This window comes from Anomaloglossus baeobatrachus, chromosome 1 (assembly GCF_048569485.1).
Source record: "Anomaloglossus baeobatrachus isolate aAnoBae1 chromosome 1, aAnoBae1.hap1, whole genome shotgun sequence".
NCBI classification, from domain to species: domain Eukaryota; kingdom Metazoa; phylum Chordata; class Amphibia; order Anura; family Aromobatidae; genus Anomaloglossus; species Anomaloglossus baeobatrachus.
This window is the reverse complement of record NC_134353.1, coordinates 905,178,036-905,205,715: the sequence shown is the minus strand read 5'-3', so window position 1 is coordinate 905,205,715 and position 27,680 is coordinate 905,178,036. Positions and strand designations below refer to the sequence as shown.

At 53.2% G+C, this 27,680-nt stretch overlaps 1 protein-coding gene across 2 annotated transcripts in view; it reads right to left on the bottom strand.

Annotated features, from left to right (window-relative positions):
- PIAS2 (protein inhibitor of activated STAT 2) overlaps nt 1-27,680 on the bottom strand; it is a 262,659-nt gene that overhangs the window by 95,964 nt on the left and 139,015 nt on the right. For both annotated transcript variants that reach the window (XM_075327463.1, XM_075327470.1), the window contains exon 10: nt 6,563-6,696. In XM_075327463.1, the coding sequence (XP_075183578.1) occupies nt 6,563-6,696 (134 nt within the window). The remainder of the gene's footprint in view (nt 1-6,562; nt 6,697-27,680) is intronic.

The window sequence follows — 27,680 nt, the reverse complement described above, 5'->3', positions numbered from 1 at the left end:
AAGCTGTCCCTGGGTGGGTAAAGAAATACCTCATGTTAGAGTTGCAAGACAGCCCTCCCCTACGGGGAGGCAACTGCCGCCTGCAGGACTCTTCTACCTAGGCTGGCGTCCGCCGAAGCATAGGTATGCACCTGATAATGTTTGGTGAAAGTGTGCAGACTCGACCAGGTAGCTGCCTGGCACACCTGTTGAGCCGTAGCCTGGTGTCGTAGTGCCCAGGACGCACCCACGGCTCTGGTAGAATGGGCCTTCAGCCCTGATGGAACCGGAAGCCCAGCGGAACGGTAGGCTTCAAGAATTGGTTCTTTGATCCATCGAGCCAGGGTGGCCTTGGAAGCCTGCGACCCTTTGCGCTTACCAGCGACAAGGACAAAGAGTGCATCCGAACGGCGCAGGGGCGCCGTGCGGGAAATGTAGATTCTGAGTGCTCTCACCAGATCTAACAAATGTAAATCCTTCTCATAGCGATGAACTGCATGAGGACAAAAAGAAGGCAAAGAGATATCCTGATTAAGATGAAACGAGGATACCACCTTCGGGAGAAACTCCTGAATGGGTCGCAGCACTACCTTGTCCTGGTGGAAGACCAGGAAGGGAGCCTTGGATGACAGCGCTGCTAGCTCAGACACTCTCCGAAGAGATGTGATCGCTACCAAAAAAGCCACTTTCTGTGATAGTCTAGAAAGTGAAACCTCCCTCAGAGGCTCGAAGGGCGGCTTCTGGAGGGCAACCAGTACCCTGTTCAGATCCCATGGATCTAACGGCCGCTTGTACGGGGGTACAATATGACAAACCCCCTGTAGGAACGTGCGTACCTTAGAAAGTCGTGCTAGACGCTTCTGAAAAAAGACGGATAGCGCCGAGACTTGCCCTTTAAGGGAGCCGAGCGACAAACCTTTTTCTAACCCAGATTGCAGGAAAGAAAGAAAAGTAGGCAATGCAAATGGCCAGGGAGACACTCCCTGAGCAGAGCACCAGGATAAGAATATCCTCCACGTTCTGTGGTAGATCTTAGCGGACGTGGGCTTCCTAGCCTGTCTCATGGTGGCAACGACCCCTTGGGATAATCCTGAAGACGCTAGGATCCAGGACTCAATGGCCACACAGTCAGGTTCAGGGCCGCAGAATTCCGATGGAAAAACGGCCCTTGGGACAGCAAGTCTGGTCGGTCTGGTAGTGCCCACGGTTGGCCGACCGTGAGATGCCACAGATCCGGATACCACGCCCTCCGTGGCCAGTCTGGGGCGACGAGTATGACGCGGCTGCAGTCGGATCTGATCTTGCGTAGCACCCTGGGCAAGAGTGCCAGAGGTGGAAACACATAAGGGAGCCGGAACTGCGACCAATCTTGCACTAAGGCGTCTGCCGCCAGAGCTCTGTGATCGCGAGACCGTGCCATGAAGGTTGGGACCTTGTTGTTGTGCCGGGACGCCATTAAGTCGACGTCCGGCCTTCCCCAGCGGCGACAGATTTCCTGAAACACGTCCGGGTGAAGGGACCATTCCCCTGCGTCCATGCCCTGGCGACTGAGGAAGTCTGCTTCCCAGTTTTCTACGCCGGGGATGTGAACTGCGGATATGGTGGAGGCCGTGGCTTCCACCCACATCAGAATCCGCCGGACTTCCTGGAAGGCTTGCCGACTGCGTGTCCCCCCTTGGTGGTTGATGTATGCCACCGCTGTGGAGTTGTCCGACTGAATTCGGATCTGCCTTCCTTCCAGCCACTGCTGGAAGGCTAGTAGGGCAAGATACACTGCTCTGATTTCCAGAACATTGATCTGAAGGGTGGACTCCTGCTGGGTCCACGTACCCTGAGCCCTGTGATGGAGAAAAACTGCTCCCCACCCTGACAGACTCGCGTCTGTCGTGACCACCGCCCAGGACGGTGGTAGGAAGGATCTTCCCTGTGATAATGAGGTGGGAAGAAGCCACCACTGCAGAGAGTCCTTGGCCGTCTGGGAAAGGGAGACTTTCCTGTCCAGGGATGTTGACTTCCCGTCCCATTGGCGGAGAATGTCCCCTTGAAGTGGGCGCAGATGAAACTGCGCAAACGGAACCGCCTCCATTGCCGCCACCATCTTCCCGAGGAAGTGCATGAGGCGTCTTAAGGAGTGCGACTGACTTTGAAGGAGAGCCTGCACCCCCGTCTGTAGTGACCGCTGCTTGTCCAGCGGAAGCTTCACTATCGCTGAGAGAGTATGAAACTCCATGCCAAGATACGTCAGTGATTGGGTCGGTAACAGATTTGACTTTGAGAAGTTGATGATCCACCCGAACGTCTGGAGAGTCTCCAGTGCAACGTTCAGGCTGAGTTGGCATGCCTCCTGAGAGGGTGCCTTGACAAGTAGATCGTCCAAGTAAGGGATCACAGAATGTCCCTGAGAGTGCAAGACTGCTACCACTGCCGCCATGACCTTGGTGAACACCCGTGGGGCTGTCGCCAGACCAAATGGCAGAGCTACGAACTGAAGATGGTCGTCTCCTATCACGAAACGTAGAAAGCGTTGGTGCTCTGTAGCAATCGGCACGTGGAGATAAGCATCTTTGATGTCTATTGATGCTAGGAAATCTCCTTGAGACATTGAGGCAATGACTGAGCGGAGGGATTCCATCCGGAACCGCCTGGCGTTCACATGCTTGTTGAGCAGTTTTAGGTCCAGAACAGGACGGAATGAGCCGTCCTTTTTTGGCACCACAAAGAGATTGGAGTAAAAACCTTGTCCTTGTTCCCGAAGAGGAACAGGGACCACCACTCCTTCTGCTCTTAGAGAATGCACCGCCTGCAGAAGGGCATCTGCTCGGTCGGGATGTGGGGAAGTTCTGAAGAACCGAGGCGGAGGACGAGAACTGAACTCTATCCTGTACCCGTGAGACAAAATGTCTGTTACCCACTGGTCTTTGACCTGTGGCAGCCAAATGTCGCAAAAGCGGGAGAGCCTGCCACCGACCGAGGATGCGGAGGGAGGCGGCCGAAAGTCATGAGGCAGCCGCCTTGGAAGCAGTACCTCCGGCTGCTTTCTTGGGGCGTGAGTGAGACCGCCAGGAATCAGAGCTCCTTTGCTCTTTCTGAGTCCCTTTGGACGAGGAGAATTGGGACTTGCCCGAGCCTCGAAAGGACCGAAACTTTGACTGCCACTTCCTCTGTTGAGGTTTAGTTGATCTGGGCTGGGGTAAGGAAGAGTCCTTACCTTTGGACTGTTTAATGATTTCCGCCAATTGCTCACCAAACAGTCTGTCTCCAGATAGTGGCAAGCTGGTTAAACATTTTTTAGAAGCAGAATCTGCTTTCCATTCTTTTAACCACAAGGCTCTGCGCAAAACTACAGAGTTGGCGGATGCCATTGAGGTACGGCTCGTAGATTCTAGTACCGCATTGATAGCGTAGGTCGCAAACGCAGTCATTTGCGTAGTTAAGGACGCCACTTGCGGCACTGCTGGACTTAAGAAAGAGTCCACCTGTGCCAGACCAGCTGAAATAGCTTGGAGCGCCCACACGGCCGCGAATGCTGGAGCAAACGACGCGCCAATAGCTTCATAGACAGATTTCAACCAAAGGTCCATCTGTCTGTCATTGGCATCTTTAAGTGAAGCCCCATCCTCCACTGCAACTATGGATCTAGCTGCAAGCCTGGATATTGGAGGGTCCACTTTTGGACACTGGGTCCAGCGCTTGACCACGTCAGGGGGAAAGGGATAACGTGTATCCTTAAGACGTTTGGAAAAACGCTTGTCCTGATAAGCATGGTGTTTCTGGATTGATTCTCTGAAGTCAGAGTGGTCCAGAAAAGTACTCAATTTACGCTTGGGATACAGGAAATGGAATTTCTCCTGCTGGGCAGCTGCCTCCTCAGCTGAAGGGGCTGGTGGAGAAATATCCAGCAGCCTATTGATGGCCGCTATAAGGTCGTTTACCATGGCGTCACCATCTGGCGTATCCAAATTGAGTGCGGTGTCAGGACCAGACTCCTGATCACCCACCTCTGTCTCATCATATAGAGACCCTTCTCGCTGAGACCCTGACCCGCGTGACGACGTGGAGGGTCTCTCCCAGCGAGCTCTCTTAGGCGGCCTGGGACTGTCATCAGAATCAGAGCCCTCAGCCTGTGATGCCTGGGACCCCCTCGAAGTACGGATTAGTTCCAACTGAGGGGGACCTGGGAACATAGCCACAGCAGAGTCCATGGTCTGAGCCACTGGCCTGGACTGCAAGGTCTCCAGGATTTTTGTCATAGTCACAGACATTTTATCAGCAAAGACTGCAAATTCTGTCCCCGTCACCGGGGCAGGGTTCACAGGCGCCTCTGCCTGGGCTACCACCACCATATGCTCTGGCTGACGAAGTGCCACTGGGACTGAACATTGCACACAATGAGGGTCGTTGGAGCCTGCTGGTAGATTAGCCCCACATGCTGTACAAGCAGAGTATACAGCCCGTGCCTTGGCACCCTTGCGTTTTGTGGATGACATGTTGCTGTCTCCTCAGAGCAATATAGGGGTATACAGCCAAGAAGCGACCGTACAGTGCAGTATATATATATATATATATCTGGTACAGGAAAAAGTACACCAATACACACTGTGGCACTAGTGGGGCCAGCACTAATGTGCTGCTTACCGCCCGCTAAACGCGGGTGTGTGGTCGCCAGAAATCCCTAGTCTGGGTCTCCCAGAGCCTGTGTCCGTCCTCCAGCCAGACTGCATGCAGGAATGGCTGCCGGCGTCCTGTGGAGGGGGGGGGGCGGGCCCTGGGCGTGCTCAGACCAAAAGCGGGAAACCTGCGTCCCACTGTGCCTAGTGAGAGGGCTGGAGCATGTAAATAAGGCTCCAGCCCTCGGCGCTGACGATTGCACAGCGTCTGTCCCATTCCCTGATTGACAGGGAGGGGGCGGGAACGAAGCGGAGCTAGGCCGCAAAAGCCGGGGACTAAATTTATAAGCGCCGCCGCCGTAAAAGCGTGGTCGGCGCTAAGTCCCCGGCGCACTACAAGTCCCAGCCGCGCCGCCGCTCCGAGAGTGGCCGGCGCGGTAGTTCCCAGCACATGAATCCACACAGCTAAGCTGCTGTGATCCAAGCCCAGCGTGGAGCGCTACTGTCCCCGGCGCACTAACACACCCAGCAAGTCTGGCGTGTGCGTGCCTGTCTGTACGGGGACACAGAGTACCTGAAAGTTGCAGGGCCTTGTCCCTGAACGGTACCCCGGCTCCTTATCCAGCAGGTTCAATGGGTCTGTGGACGGAGCCCGGCCTCAGGGCTTGGAGGCCGGTAAGATCCCACTTCCTCAGAGCCCCTCAGGGGGATGGGGAAGGAAAGCAGCATGTGGGCTCCAGCCTCTGTACCCGCAATGGGTACCTCAACCTTACAAACCACAAGTGGGGTGAGAAGGGAGCATGCTGGGGGCCCTAGTATGGGCCCTCTTTTCTTCCATCCGATATAGTCAGCAGCTACTGCTGACTAAACAGTGGAGCTATGCGTGGATGTCTGACCTCCTTCGCACAAAGCAGAAAACTGGTGAGCCAGTGATCCCACTGGGGGTGTATAGCCAGAAGGGGAGGGGCCTTACACTTTTTAGTGTAATTGCTTTGTGTGGCCTCCGGAGGCAGTGCTATACACCCAATCGTCTGGGTCTCCCAATGGAGCGCCGAAGAAAAAGTGAATTAAAAAATTGTAGGGCATCATCAATTCAATACAAATCGACACCTTGCATACAGAAATGCTATGATATGAAACCCATGACCCCCCCAAAACATTGAATGCTGGTCACACATATGGCACTTATTTAACTTTGATGCTTAAGTGGCCACTGTCAGCTGCAATGCACATCTGGACTGTGCACAGCATACTGTATCTTGCTGCACGTTGTGCAATATGGTAGGTGACACGTTTGCACAAGCATCTGTGATACGTCGTCGTAGGTCCTGCAATGTTGGAGGAGGGGTCGCATACACCTGCTGTTTGATGTGACCTCACAGAAAGAAGTCCAATGGGGTCAGGTCAGGTGAGCGTGGAGGCCACTCCACGCAGCCACCATACCCAATGACTTGTAGGAAGGTCTCCATGAGGTATCGCTTCACGTCTGCAGCCTTGTGAGTTTTACACGTTCTAATCATAGCATTTCTGTATGCAAGGTGTCGATTCGTATTGAATTGATAATGCCCTGCAACTTTGTAATTCACTGTTTTTTCTCTATCTCGTTCCGTTTGAGATAAAAATGCTAACTCCGTTGTTTTCCACCAGGTGGCGCTATAGGTGGTTTCAATGCGCAGCGGATAACTACTTTACTATACCTAGACACCACTTCTATGCCTATAGCTGGCACTGTTCTGAAGTTAATGGCAGTGGATACACTGTATATTAGTGTCACAAAATCATGACCCCAACAGGTTTAATATTAATCTTAAAGTGTCAAGTCCTTTAAGCTATAGGTGAAATCAAAGACGTTCTGCCTATGCAAAATAATCATTAAGAAATGTTACCTGCAAGCTTTCAGCATTTGCATAACAAACGATAAATAGAATTTAAAAAAAAAAACTAAAAACCTTTATGCCATTATTCTCTGGCCATACCTTCACTGTGTGGGAACTGTGAGCTTGGTGCGGTCAGTGGCTCTTTCTTTGGTCTCATGGGACACCAGGACCCGTCCTCCTGGAACTGGATCTCATCTACGTCTGAGCACTGATTGAGAATCTCCATGAAGAGTCTGTGTCAAAGTAGACAGAAATAGAAAGATCAGACCAAGACTTAAAGGGGTTTTGCTGCTCTGTTAATAAAGTGGTTCTCCGCATGGTTTTCAGTAGCGTTGCTGCTACGTCACACTGGAAGCGATGATGTCCTGACCACAAGTGACCTGACCGCTGAGGCCACTGATTAGCTGCATGACTAGGCGACTGGTGGTCAGGATGCTTCCGGTCCAATGGAGACTGCCGGAGAGGCAGCGCAGATGAGGGGAATCAGGAAATAAATAAGGTGTTTTTTTTTTTTAAATGAAGTCTTCCCCATAAAAAATACCATAGGTAGAGACAGGTCTGGGCCACAGGCCGGTGTCTGCCTCCTACTCTACAGTAAGCTGAACGGAGTGGCTCAGTGCTGGTAGGTGGGTGCAGCCTGCTCTGAGGTGTAATCCTTAGCGTCAGCCTCATGGTGGCCGCAGTATCCACCCATGATGTTTTGGTCCACCAATGAGGCATCTGAGAAAATCCATTTAAAATGGTTAATTTAAAGGAAACCTGCCACCAGTTTTTTGACTATTAAACCAAAAGTGTCACCTTCTGCAGCTCCTGGGCTGCATTCTATGAAGGTGCACCTCGTTATTGACCCCCCTTGCAGACCCCAAAAAGAACTTTAGCATACAACACGGTGGGATTTTATAATGAGCGGTGTTGGCCAGATCGGCGGGCTCAATTTCAGCTCCTGTCCCTCCTTGTCACCTTGTTCGCCGTCCTCCTGTCATGATTGACAAGGACGGAGCCGCCGTCATCATCCCACGCTGCTGTCCAAGTCTCGCGCAGGCGCAGTTCTCTCTGCCCTTATCGCGGGCTGAGCATAAAAACAGTTTACTTCGCACCCGCCGGTGATGTATTTGCGCAGGTGCGAGATCATGGTTGGCGCTGTGCATGACAGCAGCGTCATCCTAGTACCCGACCATGATCTCGCGCCTGCGCAGATACATCACCGGCGGGTGCGAGGTAGGTTTCTATGCTCGGCCCGCGATAGGGGCAGAGAGAACTGCGCCTGCGCGAGACTTGGACAGCAGCGTGGGATGAGGACGGCGGCGCTATCCTTGTCAATCATAAGAGGAGGACGGCGAACAAGGTGACAAAAAGGGACAAGAGCCGAAATAGAGCCCGCCCATCTGGCCAACACAGTTCATTAGCATACAACACGGTGGGATTTTATAAAGAAGGGAATTTTGTTTACTTACCGTAAATTCCTTTTCTTCTAGCTCCAATTGGGAGACCCAGACAATTGGGTGTATAGCTACTGCCTCCGGAGGCCGCACAAAGTACTACACTTAAAAGTGTAAGGCCCCTCCCCTTCTGGCTATACACCCCCCCGTGGGAGCACGGGTCCCTCGTTTTAGTGCAAAAGCAAGAAGGAGGAAAGCCAATAACTGTTTCAAAAACAAATTCAATCCGATAAACAATATCGGAGAACGTAACTTATCAACATGAACAACATGTGCACCCGAAAAACAAATACCCTAAGAAAAACCAGGGCGGGTGCTGGGTCTCCCAATTGGAGCTAGAAGAAAAGGAATTTACGGTAAGTAAACAAAATTCCCTTCTTCTTTTTCGCTCCTAATTGGGAGACCCAGACAATTGGGACGTCCAAAAGCAGTCCCTGGGTGGGTAAAAGAATACCTCGTGATCGGGCTGTCAGGCAGCCCTTTCTTACAGGTGGGCCACCGCCGCCTGCAGGACTTGTCTACCTAGGCTGGCATCCGCCGAAGCGTAGGTATGCACCTGATAATGCTTGGTAAAAGTGTGCAGACTCGACCAGGTGGCCGCCTGGCACACCTGCTGAGCCGTAGCCTGATGCCGTAATGCCCAGGACGCACCCACGGCTCTGGTAGAATGGGCCTTCAGTTCAGAAGGAGTCGGAAGCCCAGCAGAACGGTAGGCGTGAAGAATTGGTTCCTTGATCCACCGCGCAAGGGTGGATTTGGAAGCTTGCGACCCTTTATGCTGACCAGCGACCAGGATAAAGAGTGCATCCGAGCGGCACAGAGACGCCGTGCGGGAAATGTAGATCCTGAGTGCTCTCACCAGGTCCAACAGATGCAAACCTTTTTCAAATTGGTGAACTGGATGCGGACACAAAGATGGTAAAGTGATATCCTGATTGAGATGAAAGGAAGATACCACCTTGGGAAGAAACTCTGGAATTGGACGCAGTACTACCTTGTCTTGGTGAAACACCAGGAAGGGAGATTTGCAAGATAACGCCGCCAGTTCTGACACTCTCCGAAGAGACGTGACCGCCACCAGAAAAGCCACTTTCTGTGAAAGCCGAGAAAAGGAAATCTCCTTCATAGGCTCGAAAGGTGGCTTCTGGAGAGCAATTAGAACCTTGTTCAGATCCCAGGGTTCCAACGGCCGCTTGTAAGGGGGAACGATATGACAAACCCCTTGCAGGAACGTGCGTACCTTAGAAAGTCGCGCCAGGCGCTTCTGAAAGAATACGGATAGCGCAGCGACTTGTCCTTTAAGGGAGCTAAGCGACAAACCTTTTTCCAACCCAGACTGCAGGAAGGAAAGAAAAACAGGCAATGCAAATGGCCAGGGAGAAACTCCCTGAGCAGAGCACCAAGATAAGAATATCTTCCACGTTCTGTGGTAGATCTTGGCGGAGGATGGTTTCCTAGCCTGTCTCATGGTGGCAACAACATCATGAGATAACCCTGAGGTCCCTAGGATCCAGGACTCAATGGCCACACAGTCAGGTTCAGGGCCGCAGAATTCAGATGGAAAAACGGCCCTTGAGACAGCAAGTCTGGACGGCCTGGTAGCGCCCACGGTTGTCCTACCGTGAGATGCCACAGATCCGGGTACCACGACCTCCTTGGCCAGTCTGGAGCGACGAGAATGGCGCAACGGCAATCGGACCTGATTTTGCGGAGCACTCTGGGCAACAATGCCAGAGGAGGAAACACATAAGGTAGTCGGAACTGCGACCAATCCTGAACTAAGGCGTCTGCCGCCAGAGCTCGGTGATCGTGAGACCGTGCCATGAAAACCGGGACCTTGTTGTTGTGCCGTGACGCCATCAGGTCGACGTCCGGCATCCCCCAGCGGCGACAGATCTCCTGAAACACGTCCGGGTGAAGGGACCATTCCCCTGCGTCCATGCCCTGGCGACTGAGAAAGTCTGCTTCCCAGTTTTCCACGCCTGGGATGTGAACTGCGGATATGGTGGATGCTGTGTTTTCCACCCACGTCAGAATCCGCCGGACTTCTTGAAAGGCTTGTCGACTGCGTGTTCCCCCTTGGTGGTTGATGTACGCCACCGCTGTGGAATTGTCCGACTGAATCCGGATCTGCTTGCCCTCCAGCCACTGTTGGAAGGCTCGCAGAGCAAGATAGACTGCTCTGATTTCCAGAACATTGATCTGAAGGGTGGACTCTCTCTGAGTCCACGTACCCTGAGCCCTGTGGTGAAGAAACACTGCTCCCCACCCTGATAGGCTCGCATCTGTCGTGACCACCGCCCAGGATGGGGGTAGGAACGACTTTCCTTTTGACAATGAGGTGGGAAGAAGCCACCATCGGAGAGAGTCCTTGGCTGCCTGAGAGAGGGAGACATCCCTGTCGAGGGACGTCGACTTCCCGTCCCATTGGCGGAGAATGTCCCATTGTAGAGGGCGCAGATGAAACTGCGCGAAAGGGACTGCTTCCATTGCTGCCACCATCTTCCCTAGGAAATGCATGAGGCGCCTCAAGGAGTGGGACTGGTTCTGCAGGAGAGATTGCACCCCTGTCTGCAGAGAGCACTGCTTGTCCAGTGGAAGCTTCACTATCGCTGAGAGAGTATGAAACTCCATGCCAAGATATGTTAGTGATTGGGTCGGGGTTAGATTTGACTTTGAAAAGTTGATAATCCACCCGAAACTCTGGAGAGTCTTCAGTGCCACGTTCAGACTGTGTTGGCATGCCTCTTGAGAGGGTGCCTTTATAAGTAGATCGTCCAAATACGGGATCACGGAGTGACCCTGCGAGTGCAGGACAGCTACTACTGCTGCCATGACCTTGGTGAAGACCCGAGGGGCTGTTGCCAGCCCGAAAGGTAACGCTACGAACTGCAGGTGTTCGCTTTCTATAACGAAGCGTAGAAAACGCTGATGCTCTGGCGCAATCGGCACGTGAAGATACGCATCTTTGATGTCTATTGATGCTAAGAAATCTCCTTGAGACATTGAGGCTATGACGGAGCGTAGAGATTCCATCCGGAACCTCCTGGTTTTTACGTGTTTGTTGAGCAACTTTAGATCCAGAACGGGCCGAAAAGACCCGTCCTTCTTTGGCACCACAAACAGATTGGAGTAAAAACCGTGACCTTGTTCCTGAAGAGGAACGGAAGTCACCACTCCTTCCGCCTTTAGAGCGGCCACCGCCTGCAGCAGAGCATCGGCTCGGTCGGGCGGTGGGGAAGTTCTGAAGAAACGAGTTGGAGGACGAGAGCTGAACTCTATCCTGTACCCGTGAGCCAGAATGTCCCTCACCCAACGGTCTTTGACCTGTGACAGCCAAATGTCGCCAAAGCGGGAGAGCCTGCCACCGACCGAGGATGCGGAGAGAGGAGGCTGAAAGTCATGAGGAAGCCGTCTTGGTAACGGTTCTTCCTGCTGTCTTTTTTGGGCGTGACTGAGTCCGCCAAGAATCTGAGCCTCTCTGATCCTTTTGAGTCCTTTTGGACGAGGAGAATTGGGACCTGCCTGAGCCTCGAAAGGACCGAAAACCAGACTGACCCCTCCTTTGTTGGGGCTTGTTTTGTCTGTGTTGAGGTAAGGATGAGTCCTTACCCTTGGAGTGTTTAATGATTTCATCCAAACGCTCCCCAAACAATCGGTCACGAGAAAAAGGCAAACTGGTTAAGCACTTCTTGGAAGCAGAATCTGCCTTCCATTCTCTCAACCACAGGGCTCTGCGCAAAACCACGGAGTTGGCTGACGCCACCGCCGTACGGCTCGTAGAGTCCAGGACAGCATTAATCGCGTAAGACGCGAATGCAGACATTTGAGAGGTCAATGGTGCCACCTGCGGGGCAGATGTACGTGTGACCGAGTCGACTTGTATAAGCCCAGCTGAAATAGCTTGGAGTGCCCATACGGCTGCGAAAGCTGGCGCCAACGACGCTCCAATAGCTTCATAGATGGATTTCAGCCAGAGCTCCATCTGCCTGTCAGTGGCATCTTTAAGTGCCGCTCCATCTTCCACTGCAACTAAGGATCTAGCTGCAAGCCTGGAGATTGGAGGGTCCACCTTGGGACACTGGGTCCAACCCTTGACCACGTCAGGGGGAAAAGGATAGCGCGTATCTTTAAGCCGTTTAGAAAACCGCTTCTCAGGATAAGCGTGGTGTTTCTGGATTGCATCTCTAAAGTCAGAGTGGTCCAGAAAAGTGCTTAATTTACGCTTGGGATATCTGAAATGGAATTTCTCCTGCTGTGAAGCTGCCTCCTCCGCAGGAGGATCTGGCGGAGAAATATCTAACATCCTATTGATGGACGCTATAAGATCATTCACTATGGCGTCACCATCCGGTGTATCCAGATTGAGAGCGGTCCCAGGATCAGAATCTTGATCAGTTACATCCGCCTCATCACCCATAGATTCGTCCCGCTGGGATCCTGACCAGTGAGACGAAGTTGAGGGCCCCTCATAACGAGCCCGCTTAGGTTGTCTGGGACTGTCGTCCGAGTCAGAATCGTCACCCTGGGGTGCATGTGACACCCCCGGAGCTTGGAAGTGTTCCCGCTGAGGGGGACCAGGGAGCAGTGATGCCACAGTGTCCATGGTCTGAGTTACTGGTCTAGACTGCAATGTTTCAAGAATCTTTGACATGGTCATAGACAATCTGTCAGCAAAAGCTGCAAACTCCGTTCCTGTCACCTGGACAGCATTCACAGGTGGTACCCTGGGTCACGTCCAGCAGAGGCCCCGGCTGTGCAAGTTGCACAGGGGCCGAGCACTGCACACAATGGGGGTCAGTGGAACCTGCCGGTAGAGCAGCCCCACATGCGGTACAGGCAGCATATAATGTCTGTGCCTTGGCACCCTTGCGTTTTGCGGACGACATGCTGTTGCCTCCTTATAATCTAGGAGGGTATATAGCCGAGAATCACCAGCGACCGTACAGTACAAAGTATTTGCAAACACAAAATACTCAGTATACAAACGGCACAAGTGGGGGTGAGCCCTTGAGGCTGCTTACCGCCCGCTGAACAGCGGGTATGAGGCCGTAGAATCCCGTGTCTGGGTCTCCCCGTCTCCCCTCTGCAGCTCAGCGTGCAGGCAGGAATGGCTGCCGGCGTTCTGTGAAGAGGGGCGGACCGTGGGCGTGCCACAAACAAAGTGCGGGAAACTGCGTCCTACTGTGCCTGGTGTGAGGGCTGGAGTATGTAAAAAAGACTCCAGCCCTCAGCGCTGATGCTCTGTACAGCGTCCCGCCCTCCTCCTGACTGGCAGGTGCGGAGGCGGGAACGAGCGAACTAGGCCGCAAAAGCCGGGGACTGTAGTAACAAGCGCGGCCGTGATATATGCACGGTCAGCGCGGAAGTCCCCGGCGCACCACAAGTCCCAGCCGCGTCGCAGTCCCAGCGACCGGCGCGACCGTTCTCCCTGAGTCTACCCACTCAGCTAAGCTGAAGTGAGGAAATGGCACAAGCGCAGCAGCGCTGTTGTCCCCGGCGCACTAACACACCCAGCAATGCTGCGGTGTGCGCGCGTATGCACGGGGACACAGAGTACCTTGACGGAGCAGGGCCATGTCCCTGACGATACTCAGCTCCATATCCAGCGGCTTCTCCAGGGGCTGCGGATGGAGCACGGTCTCAGTGCCTGGAGACCGGTAAAATCCCACTTCGCCCAGAGCCCTAATGGGGATGGGGAAGGAATCAGCATGTGGGCTCCAGCCTCCGTACCCGCAATGGGTACCTCAACCTTAACAAGCACCACCGACAGAAAGTGGGGTGAGAAGGGAGCATGCTGGGGGCCCTGTATGGGCCCTCTTTTCTTCCATCCGACATAGTCAGCAGCTGCTGCTGACTAAACAGTGGAGCTAAGCGTGCGTGTCTGACCTCCTTCGCACAAAGCAAAAACTGAGGGACCCGTGCTCCCACGGGGGGGTGTATAGCCAGAAGGGGAGGGGCCTTACACTTTTAAGTGTAGTACTTTGTGCGGCCTCCGGAGGCAGTAGCTATACACCCAATTGTCTGGGTCTCCCAATTAGGAGCGAAAAAGAAAAGAGAATTTTGTTTACTTACCGTAAATTCTTTTTCTTATAGTTCCGTAATGGGAGACCCAGCACCCTCCCTGTTGCCTGTTGGCAGTTTCTTGTTCCGCGTGTTATCACCGGCTGTTGTTGTAGACAGAGGTTCCGGTTGTTCCGTTTTTTTGCTCTATCTCTACTTGTGGGTGGCTATTCTCCTTCAGTTTTTGCACTAAACTGGCTAGATTTGGTTATCCAGGGGGTGTATATGCTCGGAGGGAGGAGCTACACTTTTTAGTGTAGTACTTTGTGTGTCCTCCGGAGGCAGAAGCTATACACCCATGGTCTGGGTCTCCCATTACGGAACTATAAGAAAAAGAATTTACGGTAAGTAAACAAAATTCTCTTTTTCTTCATCGTTCCTATGGGAGACCCAGACCATGGGACGTCTCAAAGCAGTCCATGGGTGGGAAATAAACAGAAAACTGAGAAGTAGGCAAAACCTAACTTCACAAATGGGCGACAGCCGCCTGAAGGATGCGTCTGCCCAAGCTCGCATCTGCCGAAGCATGAGCATGCACTTGGTAGTGCTTCGAAAAGGTGTGCAGACTAGACCAAGTGGCAGCCTGACAGACCTGCTGAGCCGTAGCCTGGTGCCTGAAAGCCCAAGAGGCACCGACAGCTCTGGTCGAGTGTGCCTTGATCCCCGGCGGGGGAGGCACCTGAGTACACTGGTAGGCATCGGATATGGCCGACCTAATCCAATGAGCTAGGGTCGGTTTAGAAGCAGAGAGACCCTTGCGCTGACCTGTGGTCAGCACAAAAAGAGAGGTGCACCGCCTAAGAACAGCGGTGCGTGACACATAGATCCGGAGCGCCCGCACCAGATCTAAAGTATGCAACGCTTTCTCAAAGCGATGAACAGGAGCCGGACAAAAGGAAGGCAATGAAATGTCCTGGTTAAGGTGGAAAGGAGACACCACCTTAGGGAGAAAGTCCGGAGTCGGACGGAGAACCACCTTGTCTTGATGAAAAACCAAAAAAGGTGACTCCGAAGAGAGCGCAGCCAAATCAGAGACTCTCCTGAGAGAAGTTATGGCCACCAGAAAGACGACTTTCTGTGAAAGTCGAAACAAAGAAACCTCCCTAAGAGGCTCAAAGGGGGGTTTCTGTAAGGCCGAGAGGACCAGATTAAGGTCCCAGGGATCCAAAGGCCGCCGGTAAGGCGGAATGATGTGAGATGCGCCCTGCATGAAGGTGCGCACCTGGGCCAGTCGGGCGATACGCCGCTGGAACAACACTGACAGAGCCGAGACCTGTCCCTTAAGGGAATTGAGGGATAGTCCTAGCTGCAGACCGGACTGTAGAAAGGACAGGATGGTCGGCAAGGAAAAAGGCCAAGGGGCATGGCCGGAAGAACGACACCAGGACAGGAAAATTCTCCAAGTCCTGTGGTAAATTTTGGCCGAGGAAGACTTCCGAGCCGGAGTCATAGTGGAGATGACTTCGGGAGGAATGCCGGAAGCCGTCAGAATCCAGGACTCAAGAGCCACGCCGTCAATCTGAGAGCTGCAGAATTCTGGCGGAAAAACGGACCTTGTGAGAGAAGGTCTGGGCGGTCCGGGAGATGCCACGGCACCTCTACGGACAGACGGAGCAGGTCTGGGTACCAAGCTCGCCTGGGTCAGTCTGGAGCAATGAGTATGACCCGACGGCCCTCCATTCTGATCTTGCGCAGGACTCTGGGCAAGAGAGCTAGAGGGGAAAACACGTAAGACAGACGGAACTGGGACCAATCCTGAACCAGCGCGTCCGCTGCAAAGGCCTGAGGATCGTGGGAGCGAGCCACGTAAACCGGGACCTTGTTGTTGTGCCGGGATGCCATTAGATCCACTTCCGGAGTGCCCCACTTGCGGCAGATCGCCCGGAACACTGCCGGATGCAGAGCCCACTTGCCGTTGTCCACGGTTTGACGGCTGAGATAATCTGCTTCCCAGTTTTCTACGCCTGGGATGTGGACTGCGGATATGGTGGACTTGGAGTCCTCCGTCCACTGAAGGATGCGTTGAACCTCCAACATTGCCAGGCGGCTGCGAGTCCCGCCCTGGTGATTGATGTAGGCAACTGCTGTCGCATTGTCTGACTGGACTCGAATGTGCTTGCCCGCCAACAGGTGGAGAAAGGCTACGAGAGCTAAGAGCACAGCTCTGATTTCCAGCACATTGATCGAGAGGGCTGATTCGGACGGAGTCCAAGTGCCCTGTGCTCGGTGGTGGAGAAATACTGCTCCCCAGCCGGATAGACTGGCATCCGTGGTGAGGATCACCCAGGACGGGGTCAGGAAGGAGCGTCCCTGAGACAGAGAGAGGGGCCGAAGCCACCACTGAAGAGAGCTCCTGGTCTGTGGCGACAGAGCTACCAACCTGTGCAAGGAAGAAGTCCGCTTGTCCCAACAGCGGAGAATGTCCAGCTGCAGAGGACGCAGATGGAACTGGGCAAAGGGAACCGCTTCCATTGACGCCACCATCTGACCCAGCACCTGCATGAGGTGCCTGATGGAATGACGGCGGGGCCTCAACAGAGAGCGCACCGCCAGATGGAGGGACTGCTGTTTGACTAAGGGCAGCTTTACAAGTGCCGGCAGAGTCTCGAATTGCATCCCTAGGTACGTGAGTTTTTGGGTCGGGGTCAGAGTGGACTTGGGCAGATTGACAAGCCACCCGAATTGAACAAGAGTGGCGAGAGTGAGCGAGACACTCCGCTGACAGTCTGCACTGGATGAAGCCTTGACAAGAAGGTCGTCCAGGTAAGGAATCACTACCAACCCCTGGAGGTGCAGAACCGCAACCACTGCTGCCATGACCTTGGTAAATACTCGAGGGGCCGTGGCTAACCCGAAGGGGAGAGCCACGAATTGGAAATGTTCCTCTCCGATTGCAAAACGTAGCCAACGCTGGTGTGAAACTGCAATTGGCACATGCAGATAGGCATCTCTGATGTCGATGGATGCCAGGAAATCTCCTTGGGTCATTGAGGCAATGACTGATCGCAGAGACTCCATGCGAAAATGCCGCACCTGAACATGCTTGTTGAGAAGCTTGAGATCCAGGATGGGCCGGAAGGAACCGTCCTTTTTGGGGACTAGGAAGAGATTTGAGTAAAAACCTCTGAACCGTTCCCTGGCAGGAACCGGTACAATTACTCCGTTGGCCTGCAAGGATGCCACGGCCTGAGAGAAGGCGGCGGCCTTGGAGCAGGGGGGAGTTGACAGAAAAAATCTGTTTGGCGGGCTGGAAGAGAACTCTATCCTGTAGCCGTGGGAGATGATATCCCGCACCCACTGATCGGAGACGTGTTGAAACCACACGTCGCCAAAGTGGGAGAGCCTGCCACCGACCAAGGACGTTGCTGGCTCGGCCAGATAGTCAAGAGGAGGCTGCCTTGGTGGCAGCAGCTCCTGCGGACTTTTGTGGACGCGGCTTCTTGCGCCAGGTGGGCTTCTGGTCCTTGGCTGAGTTAGTGGACGAGGCCGAGGGCTTAGAGGACGACCAGTTAGAGGAACGAAAGGAACGAAACCTCGACTGGTTCCTGCCCTGGACAGGTTTCCTGGTTTTAGTCTGTGACAAGGAAGTACTCTTCCCGCCAGTAGCCTCCTTAATTATTTCATCCAGTTGTTCACCGAACAGCCTGGACCCAGCAAATGGGAGCCCAGCAAGGTACTTCTTTGAGGAAGCATCTGCCTTCCACTCTCGAAGCCACAAGATCCTGCGGATAGCGAGGGAATTAGCGGAGGCCACCGCAGTGCGGTGAGAGGCCTCCAGCATGGCAGACATGGCGTAGGCTGAAAAGGCTGAAGCCTGGGAAGTTAAGGCAACCAATTCAGGCATAGAGTCCCTAGTGAGGGAATGCATCTCCTCTAGGGAAGCAGAGATGGCTTTGAGAGCCCACACTGCTGCAAAGGATGGGGAGAACGAGGCCCCTGCCGCCTCATAGACAGACTTGGCCAGGAGGTCAACCTGGCGGTCAGTGGGATCCTTAAGTGAGGTGCCTTCAGCCACAGATACAACGGTCTGGGCTGAGAGTCTAGACACCGGAGGGTCTACCTTTGGTGAGTGAGCCCACTCCTTGACCACCTCTGTTGGAAAAGGAAAACGGTCATCAGAACCACGCTTTGGGAAGCGTTTGTCAGGACAGGCTCTGGGCTTGGACACAGTGGCTTGAAAACTGGAGTGGTTAAAGAACACACTCCTTGTTCTCTTAGGCAAGGTAAACTGGTGCTTTTCTGCCAGAGAGGGTTGCTCCTCTGATACTGGCGGATTGAGGTCCAGTACAGAATTAATGGACGCAATCAAATCACTAACATCTGCATCACCCTCGGTCAGATCAATGGGGCACATGGAGGTAGCGTCCGAGCCCCCAGTAAAGACATCCTCCTCGTCCTGCGAGTCGGCTCAGGAATCGGAGCCGCGGTACGAGGAAGGAGAGTGGACCCTGCGTCTCCTTTTAGGAGGACGGGGTCTGGGAGCAGATGAAGAATCCTCTGTGAGCTCTGCAGAGCGAGCCGAAGCAGCAGAGGCGCCCTGAGAAGGGGGCTGATGCATGGTCAGCAGAGTCTGGGACAGCTGTCCCATGGAGTCGGCAAAGGACTGGGAGATAGACTTAGAAAACAATTCTACCCAAGCCGGGGGTTCAGCCACCGGGGCCGGAGCAGCCGGAGGGACCACTGGGGAGACTCCAGGCTGAGGCACCACCATGTTAGAGCAGGCATCACAATGAGGATATGTGCTCGGTTCAGGCAGTACGAGCTTACATGCCGTGCATATTGAGTACAGCCTTGCAGCCTTGCTCCTAGTGTGAGACCTGCTGCTGAGGTGGGGGCTCTGCAGTAAAGAACACACTCCTTCAGAATGACCCCCAGAGAGTGTATAAGAAGGTCCACAACCAGAGGTTGTGGCTTACCAGACCGTTTTGTGTGCCCTCCGGATCCCACAGCTTGGACCCCCAGACAGGTTGCAGAGATGCAGCAGCCAGCGCCGATCAGTGTGAGAACGCTGATAAAATGGCGCCGGAGTGAGGAGGGGGGGGCGGGGCCTAGTCCAAGAGAGGGAACCGGAGGGCCAAGGGGATATACAGGGGAGGGAAACATCTCCTCAGAGAGGAGTGTCCTCCCCTGTGCTGAACGGCCGGTGGGCGGCGCCGCACTGTCCCTCTGCATTACTGACATGCAGGGGCAGTGAAAACGAAAGTAGGCCGCAGCCGAAGCCGGGGCCTAAATTGTACAATGCGGCCGGCGCGCAGGCACCCTCGGCGCGATTCTCTGGTGAAAACCGAAGAACCGGCCGGAAATGTCACAAAGGTTACATAACACACTCTCCCCAACATTAAAGTGCAAGAGACCCCCCTGACAATAACGTCTCAATACTTAGCTTGTGAGATGCAGGGCCAGGTCCCTGAGGGATGAGTGCTCCGTCCGGCAGGGTCCTGAAAGGGCTGCGGATGGAGACCGGTCTCCTGCAAAGCAGTGAGAACCGTGCTGGCTCCCACTTCAAGCCAGAGCCCGAGGGATGGTGAAGGAGCGCGGCATGTAAGGCTCCAGCCTTGAAATCAACCTTAACAACACCGCTGACCCAGTGGGGTGAGAAGGGACATGCCGGGGGTCCAGCTTGGACCCGCTTTTCTTCAAACTCTTTAAAATCAAAAATCAGATGAGAATGCATGTGTGGATGTGTGCCTCCTGAACACAAAGCATTGAACTGGCTATATTTGGTTATCCAGGGGGTGTATATGCTCGGAGGGAGGAGCTACACTTTTTAGTGTAGTACTTTGTGTGTCCTCCGGAGGCAGAAGCTATACACCCATGGTCTGGGTCTCCCATAGGAACGATAAAGATAAAGTTCTTTTTGGAGTCTGCAGGGGGGTTCAGCAACGAGGTGCACCTTTATAGAATGCAGAACAGGAGCTTCAGAAGGTGACACTTTTGGTTTAATACTCAAAGAAGGGAATTTTGTTTACTTACCGTAAATTCCTTTTCTTCTAGCTCCAATTGGGAGACCCAGACAATTGGGTGTATAGCTCATGCCTCCGGAGGCCACACAAAGTATTACACTAAAAGTGTAAAGCCCCTCCCCTTCTGCCTATACACCCCCCGTGCATCACGGGTTCCTCAGTTTTAGTGCAAAAGCAAGAAGGAGGAAAGCAAATAAATTGGTTTAAAGTAACTTCAATCCGAAGAATCTCGGAGAACTGAAACCATTCAACATGAACAACATGTGTACACGAAAAAACAACAGGGCGGGTGCTGGGTCTCCCAATTGGAGCTAGAAGAAAAGGAATTTACGGTAAGTAAACAAAATTCCCTTCTTCTTTGTCGCTCCATTGGGAGACCCAGACAATTGGGACGTCCCAAAGCAGTCCCTGGGTGGGTAAAATAATACCTCATAATAGAGCCGTAAAACGGCCCGTTCCTACAGGTGGGCAACCGCCGCCTGAAGGACTCGTCTACCTAGGCTGGCATCCGCCGAAGCATAGGCATGCACCTGATAGTGTTTGGTGAAAGTGTGCAGGCTCGACCAGGTAGCCGCCTGGCACACCTGCTGAGCCGTCGCCTGGTGTCGTAAAGCCCAGGACGCACCGACGGCTCTGGTAGAATGGGCCTTTAGCCCTGAGGGAACCGGAAGCCCAGAAGAACGGTAGGCTTCAAGAATTGGTTCCTTGATCCACCGAGCCAGGGTGGATTTGGAAGCCTGTAACCCTTTACGCTGACCAGCGACAAGGACAAAGAGTGCATCCGAGCGGCGCAGAGGCGCCGTACGGGAAATGTAGATTCTGAGTGCTCTCACCAGATCTAACAAATGCAAATCCCTTTCACATTGATGAACTGGATGAGGACAAAAAGAAGGCAAGGAGATATCCTGATTGAGATGAAAGGTGGATACCACCTTAGGAAGGAATTCCGGAACCGGGCGCAGCACCACCTTGTCCTGGTGAAACACCAGGGAAGGGGCTTTGCATGACAGCGCTGCTAGCTCAGACACTCTCCGAAGTGAGGTGACTGCTACTAGGAAGACCACTTTCTGCGAAAGGCGAGAAAGAGAAATATCTTTCAAAGGTTCAAAGGGTGCCTTCTGAAGGGCCAGCAGAACCCTGTTCAGATCCCAGGGTTCTAACGGCCGCCTGTAAGGAGGAACAATGTGACAAACCCCTTGCAGGAACGTGCGTACCTGAGAAAGCCTGGCAAGACGCTTCTGAAAGAACACAGAGAGCGCTGAGACTTGTCCCTTAAGGGAGCCAAGCGACAAACCTTTTTCCAATCCTGATTGAAGAAAGGAAAGAAACGTGGGCAATGCAAATGGCCAGGGAGAAAATCCCTGATCAGAGCACCAAGAAAGGAATATCTTCCACGTCCTGTGGTAGATCTTGGCAGACGTTGGTTTCCTGGCCTGTCTCATAGTGGCAATGACCTCTTGAGACAACCCTGAAGACGCTAGGATCCAGGACTCAATGGCCACACAGTCAGGTTGAGGGCCGCAGAATTCAGATGGAAAAACGGCCCTTGAGACAGCAAGTCTGGACGGTCTGGCAGTGCCCACGGTTGGCCCACCGTGAGATGCCACAGATCCGGGTACCACGACCTCCTCGGCCAGTCTGGAGCGACGAGAATGGCGTGGCGGCAGTCTGACCTGATCTTGCGTATCACTCTGGGCAACAGTGCCAGAGGTGGGAACACATAAGGAAGTTGAAACTGCGACCAATCTTGAACTAAGGCGTCTGCCGCCAGAGCTCTGTGATCGTGAGATCGTGCCATGAATGCCGTGACCTTGTTGTTGTGCCGGGACGCCATTAGGTCGACGTCCGGCATCCCCCAGCGGCAACAGATCTCCTGAAACACGTCCGGGTGAAGAGACCATTCCCCTGCGTCCATGCCCTGGCGACTGAGAAAATCTGCTTCCCAGTTTTCTACGCCCGGGATGTGAACTGCGGATATGGTGGAGGCCGTGGCTTCCACCCACATCAGAATCCGCTGAACTTCCTGGAAAGCCTGACGACTGCGTGTGCCGCCTTGGTGGTTGATGTAAGCCACCGCTGTGGAGTTGTCCGACTGAATTCGGATCTGCTTGCCTTCCAGCCACTGCTGGAACGCTTTTAGGGCAAGATACACTGCCCTGATCTCCAGAACATTGATCTGAAGGGAGGACTCCTGCTGAGTCCATGTACCCTGAGCCCTGTGGTGGAGAAAGACTGCTCCCCACCCTGACAGACTCGCGTCCGTCGTGACCACCGCCCAGGATGGGGGTAGGAAGGATTTCCCCTTCGACAATGAAGTGGGAAGAAGCCACCACCGAAGGGAAGCTTTGGCTGCTTGGGAGAGGGAGACGTTCCTGTCGAGGGACGTCGACTTCCTGTCCCATTTGCGGAGAATGTCCCATTGAAGTGGGCGCAGATGAAACTGCGCAAAAGGAACTGCCTCCATTGCTGCTACCATCTTCCCTAGGAAGTGCATGAGGCGTCTCAGGGGGTGTGACTGACCTAGAAGGAGAGATTGCACCCCTGTCTGCAGTGAACGCTGTTTGTTCAGCGGAAGCTTCACTATCGCTGAGAGAGTATGAAACTCCATGCCAAGATATGTCAGTGATTGGGCCGGAGTCAGATTTGACTTTGGAAAATTGATGATCCAACCGAAACTCTGGAGAGTCTCTAGAGTAGCATTGAGGCTGTGTTGGCATGCCTCTTGAGAGGGTGCCTTGACTAGGAGATCGTCTAAGTAAGGAATCACCGAGTGTCCCTGAGAGTGAAGGATCGCCACTACTGTAGCCATGACCTTGGTGAAAACCCGTGGGGCTGTCGCCAGGCCGAACGGCAGTGCCACGAACTGATGGTGTTCGTCTGCTATGGCGAAACGCAGGAAGCGCTGATGCTCTGGAGCAATCGGTACGTGAAGATACGCATCTTTGATATCGACCGATGCAAGGAAGTCTCCCTGGGACATTGAGGCGATGACGGAGCGAAGGGATTCCATCCGGAACCGCCTGGTCTTTACGTGTTTGTTGAGCAGTTTTAGGTCCAGGACAGGACGGAAGGACCCGTCTTTCTTTGGAACCACAAACAGGTTTGAGTAAAAACCGTGACCCTGTTGCTGAAGAGGAACCGGGATCACCACTCCTTCCGCCTTTAGAGTGTCCACCGCCTGCAGAAGAGCATCGGCTCGCTCGGGAGGCGGAGATGTTCTGAAGAATCGAGTCGGAGGACGAGAGCTGAACTCTATCCTGTAACCGTGAGACAGAATGTCTCTCACCCAACGGTCTTTTACCTGTGGCAGCCAGGTGTCGCAAAAGCGGGAGAGCCTGCCACCGACCGAGGATGCGGTGTGAGGAGACTGAAAGTCATGAGGAGGCCGCTTTGGTAGCGGCACCTCCAGCGGTCTTTTTAGGACGTGACTTAGACCGCCATGAATCGGATTTTGTCTGATCCTTCTGAGGCCTTTTGGACGAGGAGAATTGGGACCTGCCCGCGCCCCGAAAGGACCGAAACCTCGACTGTCCCCTCCTCTGTTGGGGTATGTTTGGTTTGGCCTGGGGTAAGGATGTATCCTTTCCCTTGGATTGCTTGATTATTTCATCCAATCGCTCACCAAACAAACGGTCACCAGAAAATGGCAAACTGGTTAAGCACTTTTTGGAAGCCGAATCTGCCTTCCATTCCCGTAGCCACAATGCCCTGCGTGTTGCCACCGAATTGTCGGCTGCAACCGCCGTACGGCTCGCAGAGTCCAGGATGGCATTAATAGCGTAGGACGCAAATGCCGTCGTCTGAGTGGTTATGGACGCCACTTGCGGCGCAGACGTACGTGTGATTGCGCCAATCTACGCTTGACCCGCTGAGATAGCTTGGAGTGCCCATACTGCTGCAAATGCTGGGGTAAAAGATGCGCCGATGGCTTCAAAGATGGATTTCAACCAGAGCTCCATCTGCCTGTCAGTAGCATCCTTGAGGGAAGCCCCATCTTCCACTGCGACTATGGATCTAGCCGCCAGTCTGGAGATTGGGGGATCCACCTTGGGACACTGAGTCCAGCCCTTGACCACGTCAGGGGGAAATGGATAACGTGTATCCTTAAGGCGCTTGGAAAAACGCTTATCAGGACAAGCCCGGTGTTTCTGGACTGCGTCTCTGAAGTCAGAGTGGTCCAGAAACATACTCGTTGTACGCTTGGGAAACCTGAAACGGAATTTCTCCTGCTGAGAAACTGACTCCTCCACTGGAGGACCTGAGGGAGAAATATCCAACATTTGATTGATGGACGCGATAAGATCATTCACTATGACGTCCCCATCAGGTGTATCTAGGTAGTATAGCCGTACATGCAGCGCAGGCAGCATAGTAAATCTGTGCTTTGGCACCATTGCTTCTTGTGGACGACATGCTGTTGTGTCCTCTGAGCAATCCCGGAGGGTATATAGCCAAAAATCAATCGTGCACCATACAGTGTAAAGTATAGCATATAAGGATATAATCTATATGTACACTACTGCACTAGTGGGGCCAGCACCATAGGTGCTGCTTACCGACCGCTCAAGCGGTTGTGTGGTCACCAGAAACGCTGCCTGGGTCTCCCAGAGCTTGTCTCCCCTCTCCAGCGTCGGAAGAGCTGACAGGAATGGCTGCCGGCGTCCTGAGGAGAGGAGGAGGCCGTGGGCGTGCCCGAAAAAGTGCGGGAGTCTGGAGCCCCACTGTGCACAGTGAGGGGGGTGGAGTATGCAAAGCACGCTCCAGCCCTCAGTGCTGACGTTCTGCACAACATCTCTCCCTTCCCCTGACTGACAGGCCTGGGGGCGGGAAAAGACCGAGACTAGGCCTGAAAAGCCGGGGACTCAAGTTATAAGCGCGGCCGGCGTATAAGCTCGGTCTGCGCGGATGCAATGGCAGCGCGCGGTCAGGCGGTAGTCTCTAGTAAACCAAGCACACCAGCACGCTGTAGTGTGTGATGACACAAACGCGGTCAGCGCCGCGGTCCCCGGTGCACTAACACACCCAGCAATGCTGGAGTGATTCTGTGCGCGGTCCCCACGGGGACACAGAGTACCTCAAAGCAGCAGTGTCCCTGACGATACTCGGCTCCTTGTCCAGCAGATACCCCAGGTGCTGTGGATGGAGCACGGTCTCAGTGTCTGGAGACCGAATTAGGATCCCACTTCCCCAGAGCCCATCAAGGGATGGGGAAGGAAAACAGCATGTGGGCTCCAGCCTCCGTACCCGCAATGGGTACCTCAACCTTAACAACACCGCCGACAAGAGTGGGGTGAGAAGGGAGCATGCTGGGGGCCCTGTTATGGGCCCTCTTTTCTTCCATCCGACATAGTCAGCAGCTGCTGCTGACCAAGCTGTGGAGCTAATGCGTGGATGTCTGACCTCCTTCGCACAAAGCATGTAAACTGAGGAACCCGTGATGCACGGGGGGTGTATAGGCAGAAGGGGAGGGGCTTTACACTTTTAGTGTAATACTTTGTGTGGCCTCCGGAGGCATGAGCTATACACCCAATTGTCTGGGTCTCCCAATGGAGCGACAAAGAAAAACTGGTGACATGTTCCCTTTAACTAGTTCCCAATCACACATTGCCATTTATATTAAAAAGAAAAAAAAATTGTCCAAGCAAAATATTTTATGCTATAGCTATTAGTCCAGAGCTAGGAAGCAATACCCAGGAGTCACAACCACACCAAAGGAGACGAGACCAGTGCACCCCTAGATATAATGTAGGAGCCTGACAGTTTCCCAACATCTGGAATGACTTGTCACAGAGTGCTTCGATATGCCCAATCAATTGCAATCCGAAAAGATTAGCGCTGCATGGAGCAGAGAAGTCTGAAGAACACACATTTATCTGCCAGCAGATTATTCTTCTCTTCCCATGGTTTATGGAGGAGAGAGGAACGTTATCTATTGGTCATAGCTTCTATTATGTCTGAGGGCAGCATGGAGCTGACTAGCAATAGGCTGTTCAGTGATAAGAAAGACTTGGGGATAAATTAATGTTTCATAACCAAAGTACAACTATCTATTTATTTACGTACAAAAGTAGTTGCATTTTCAGATTGTAGAGAGTTGTAACACAAGACTGTTCCTGTCAAAGTCAGGAATTTAGAAAGAAGGGAATTTTGTTTACTTACCGTAAATTCCTTTTCTTCTAGCTCCAATTGGGAGACCCAGACAATTGGGTGTATAGCTATGCCTCCGGGGGCCACACAAAGTATTACACTAAAAGTGTAAAGCCCCTCCCCTTCAGCCTATACACCCCCCGTGCTGCCACGGGCTCATCAGTTTTGGTGCAAAAGCCCGAAGGAGGAAAAAATTATAAACTGGTTTAAAGTAAATTCAATCCGAAGGAATATCGGAGAACTGAAACCATTTAACATGAACAACATGTGTATACAAAGAAGGGAATTTTGTTACTTACCGTAAATTCCTTTTCTTCTAGCTCCAATTGGGAGACCCAGACGATTGGTGTATAGCTACTGCCTCCGGAGGCCACACAAAGCATTACACTAAAAAGTGTAAGGCCCCTCCCCTTCTGGCTATACACCCCCCGTGGGATCACGGGCTTGCTCAGTTTTAGTGCTAAAGCAAGAAGGAGGAAAGCCAATAACTGGTTTAAACAAATTCAATCCGAAGTAACATCGGAGAACTGAAAACCGTTCAACATGAACAACATGTGTACCCGAACAACCAAAAATCCCTAAGGAAACAGGGCGGGTGCTGGGTCTCCCAATTGGAGCTAGAAGAAAAGGAATTTACGGTAAGTAACAAAATTCCCTTCTTCTTCGGCGCTCCATTGGGAGACCCAGACGATTGGGACGTCCAAAAGCAGTCCCTGGGTGGGTAAATTAATACCTCATGTTAGAGCTGTAAAACAGCCCTTCCCTACAAGGAGGCAACCGCCGCCTGCAGGACTCTTCTACCTAAGCTGGCATCCGCCTAAGCGTAGGTATGCACCTGACAATGCTTGGTGAAAGTGTGCAGACTCGACCAGGTAGCTGCCTGGCACACCTGCTGAGCCGTAGCCTGGTGCCGTAATGCCTAGGGCGCACCACCGGCTCTGGTAGAATGGGCTTTCAGCCCTGATGGAACCGGAAGCCCAGCAGAACAGTAGGCTTCAAGAATTGGTTCCTTGATCCATCGAGCCAGGGTGGATTTGGAAGCCTGCGACTCTTTACGCTGATTAGCGACAAGCACCGAGAGTGCATCCGAGCGGCGCAGAGGCGCCGTGCGGGAAATGTAGATTGTGAGTGCTCTCACCAGATCCAACAAATGCAAATCCATTTCATATCGATGAAATGGATGAGGCAAAAGGAAGGTAAGGAGATATCCTGATTGAGATGAAAGGGGGATACCACCTTAGGGAGAACTCCGGAATCGGGCGCAGCACTGCCTTGCCTTGGTGAAACACCAGGAAGGAAGCTTTTGGATGACAGCGCTGCTAGCTCGGACACTCTCCTAAGAGACGTGACCGCTACCAGAAAGGCCTCTTTCTGGGAAAGTCGAGAGAGTGAAACATCTCTCAGAGGCTCGAAGGGCGGCTTCTGGAGAGCAATTAGTACCCTGTTCAGATCCCATGGGTCCCACGGCCGTTTGTACAGAGGGACAATGTGACAAACCTCCTGCAGGAACGTGTGTACCTGAGGAAGTGGTGCTAGGCGCTTCTGAAGAATACAGATAGCGCTGAGACTTGTCCTTTAAGGGAGCCGAGTGACAACCTTTTTCCA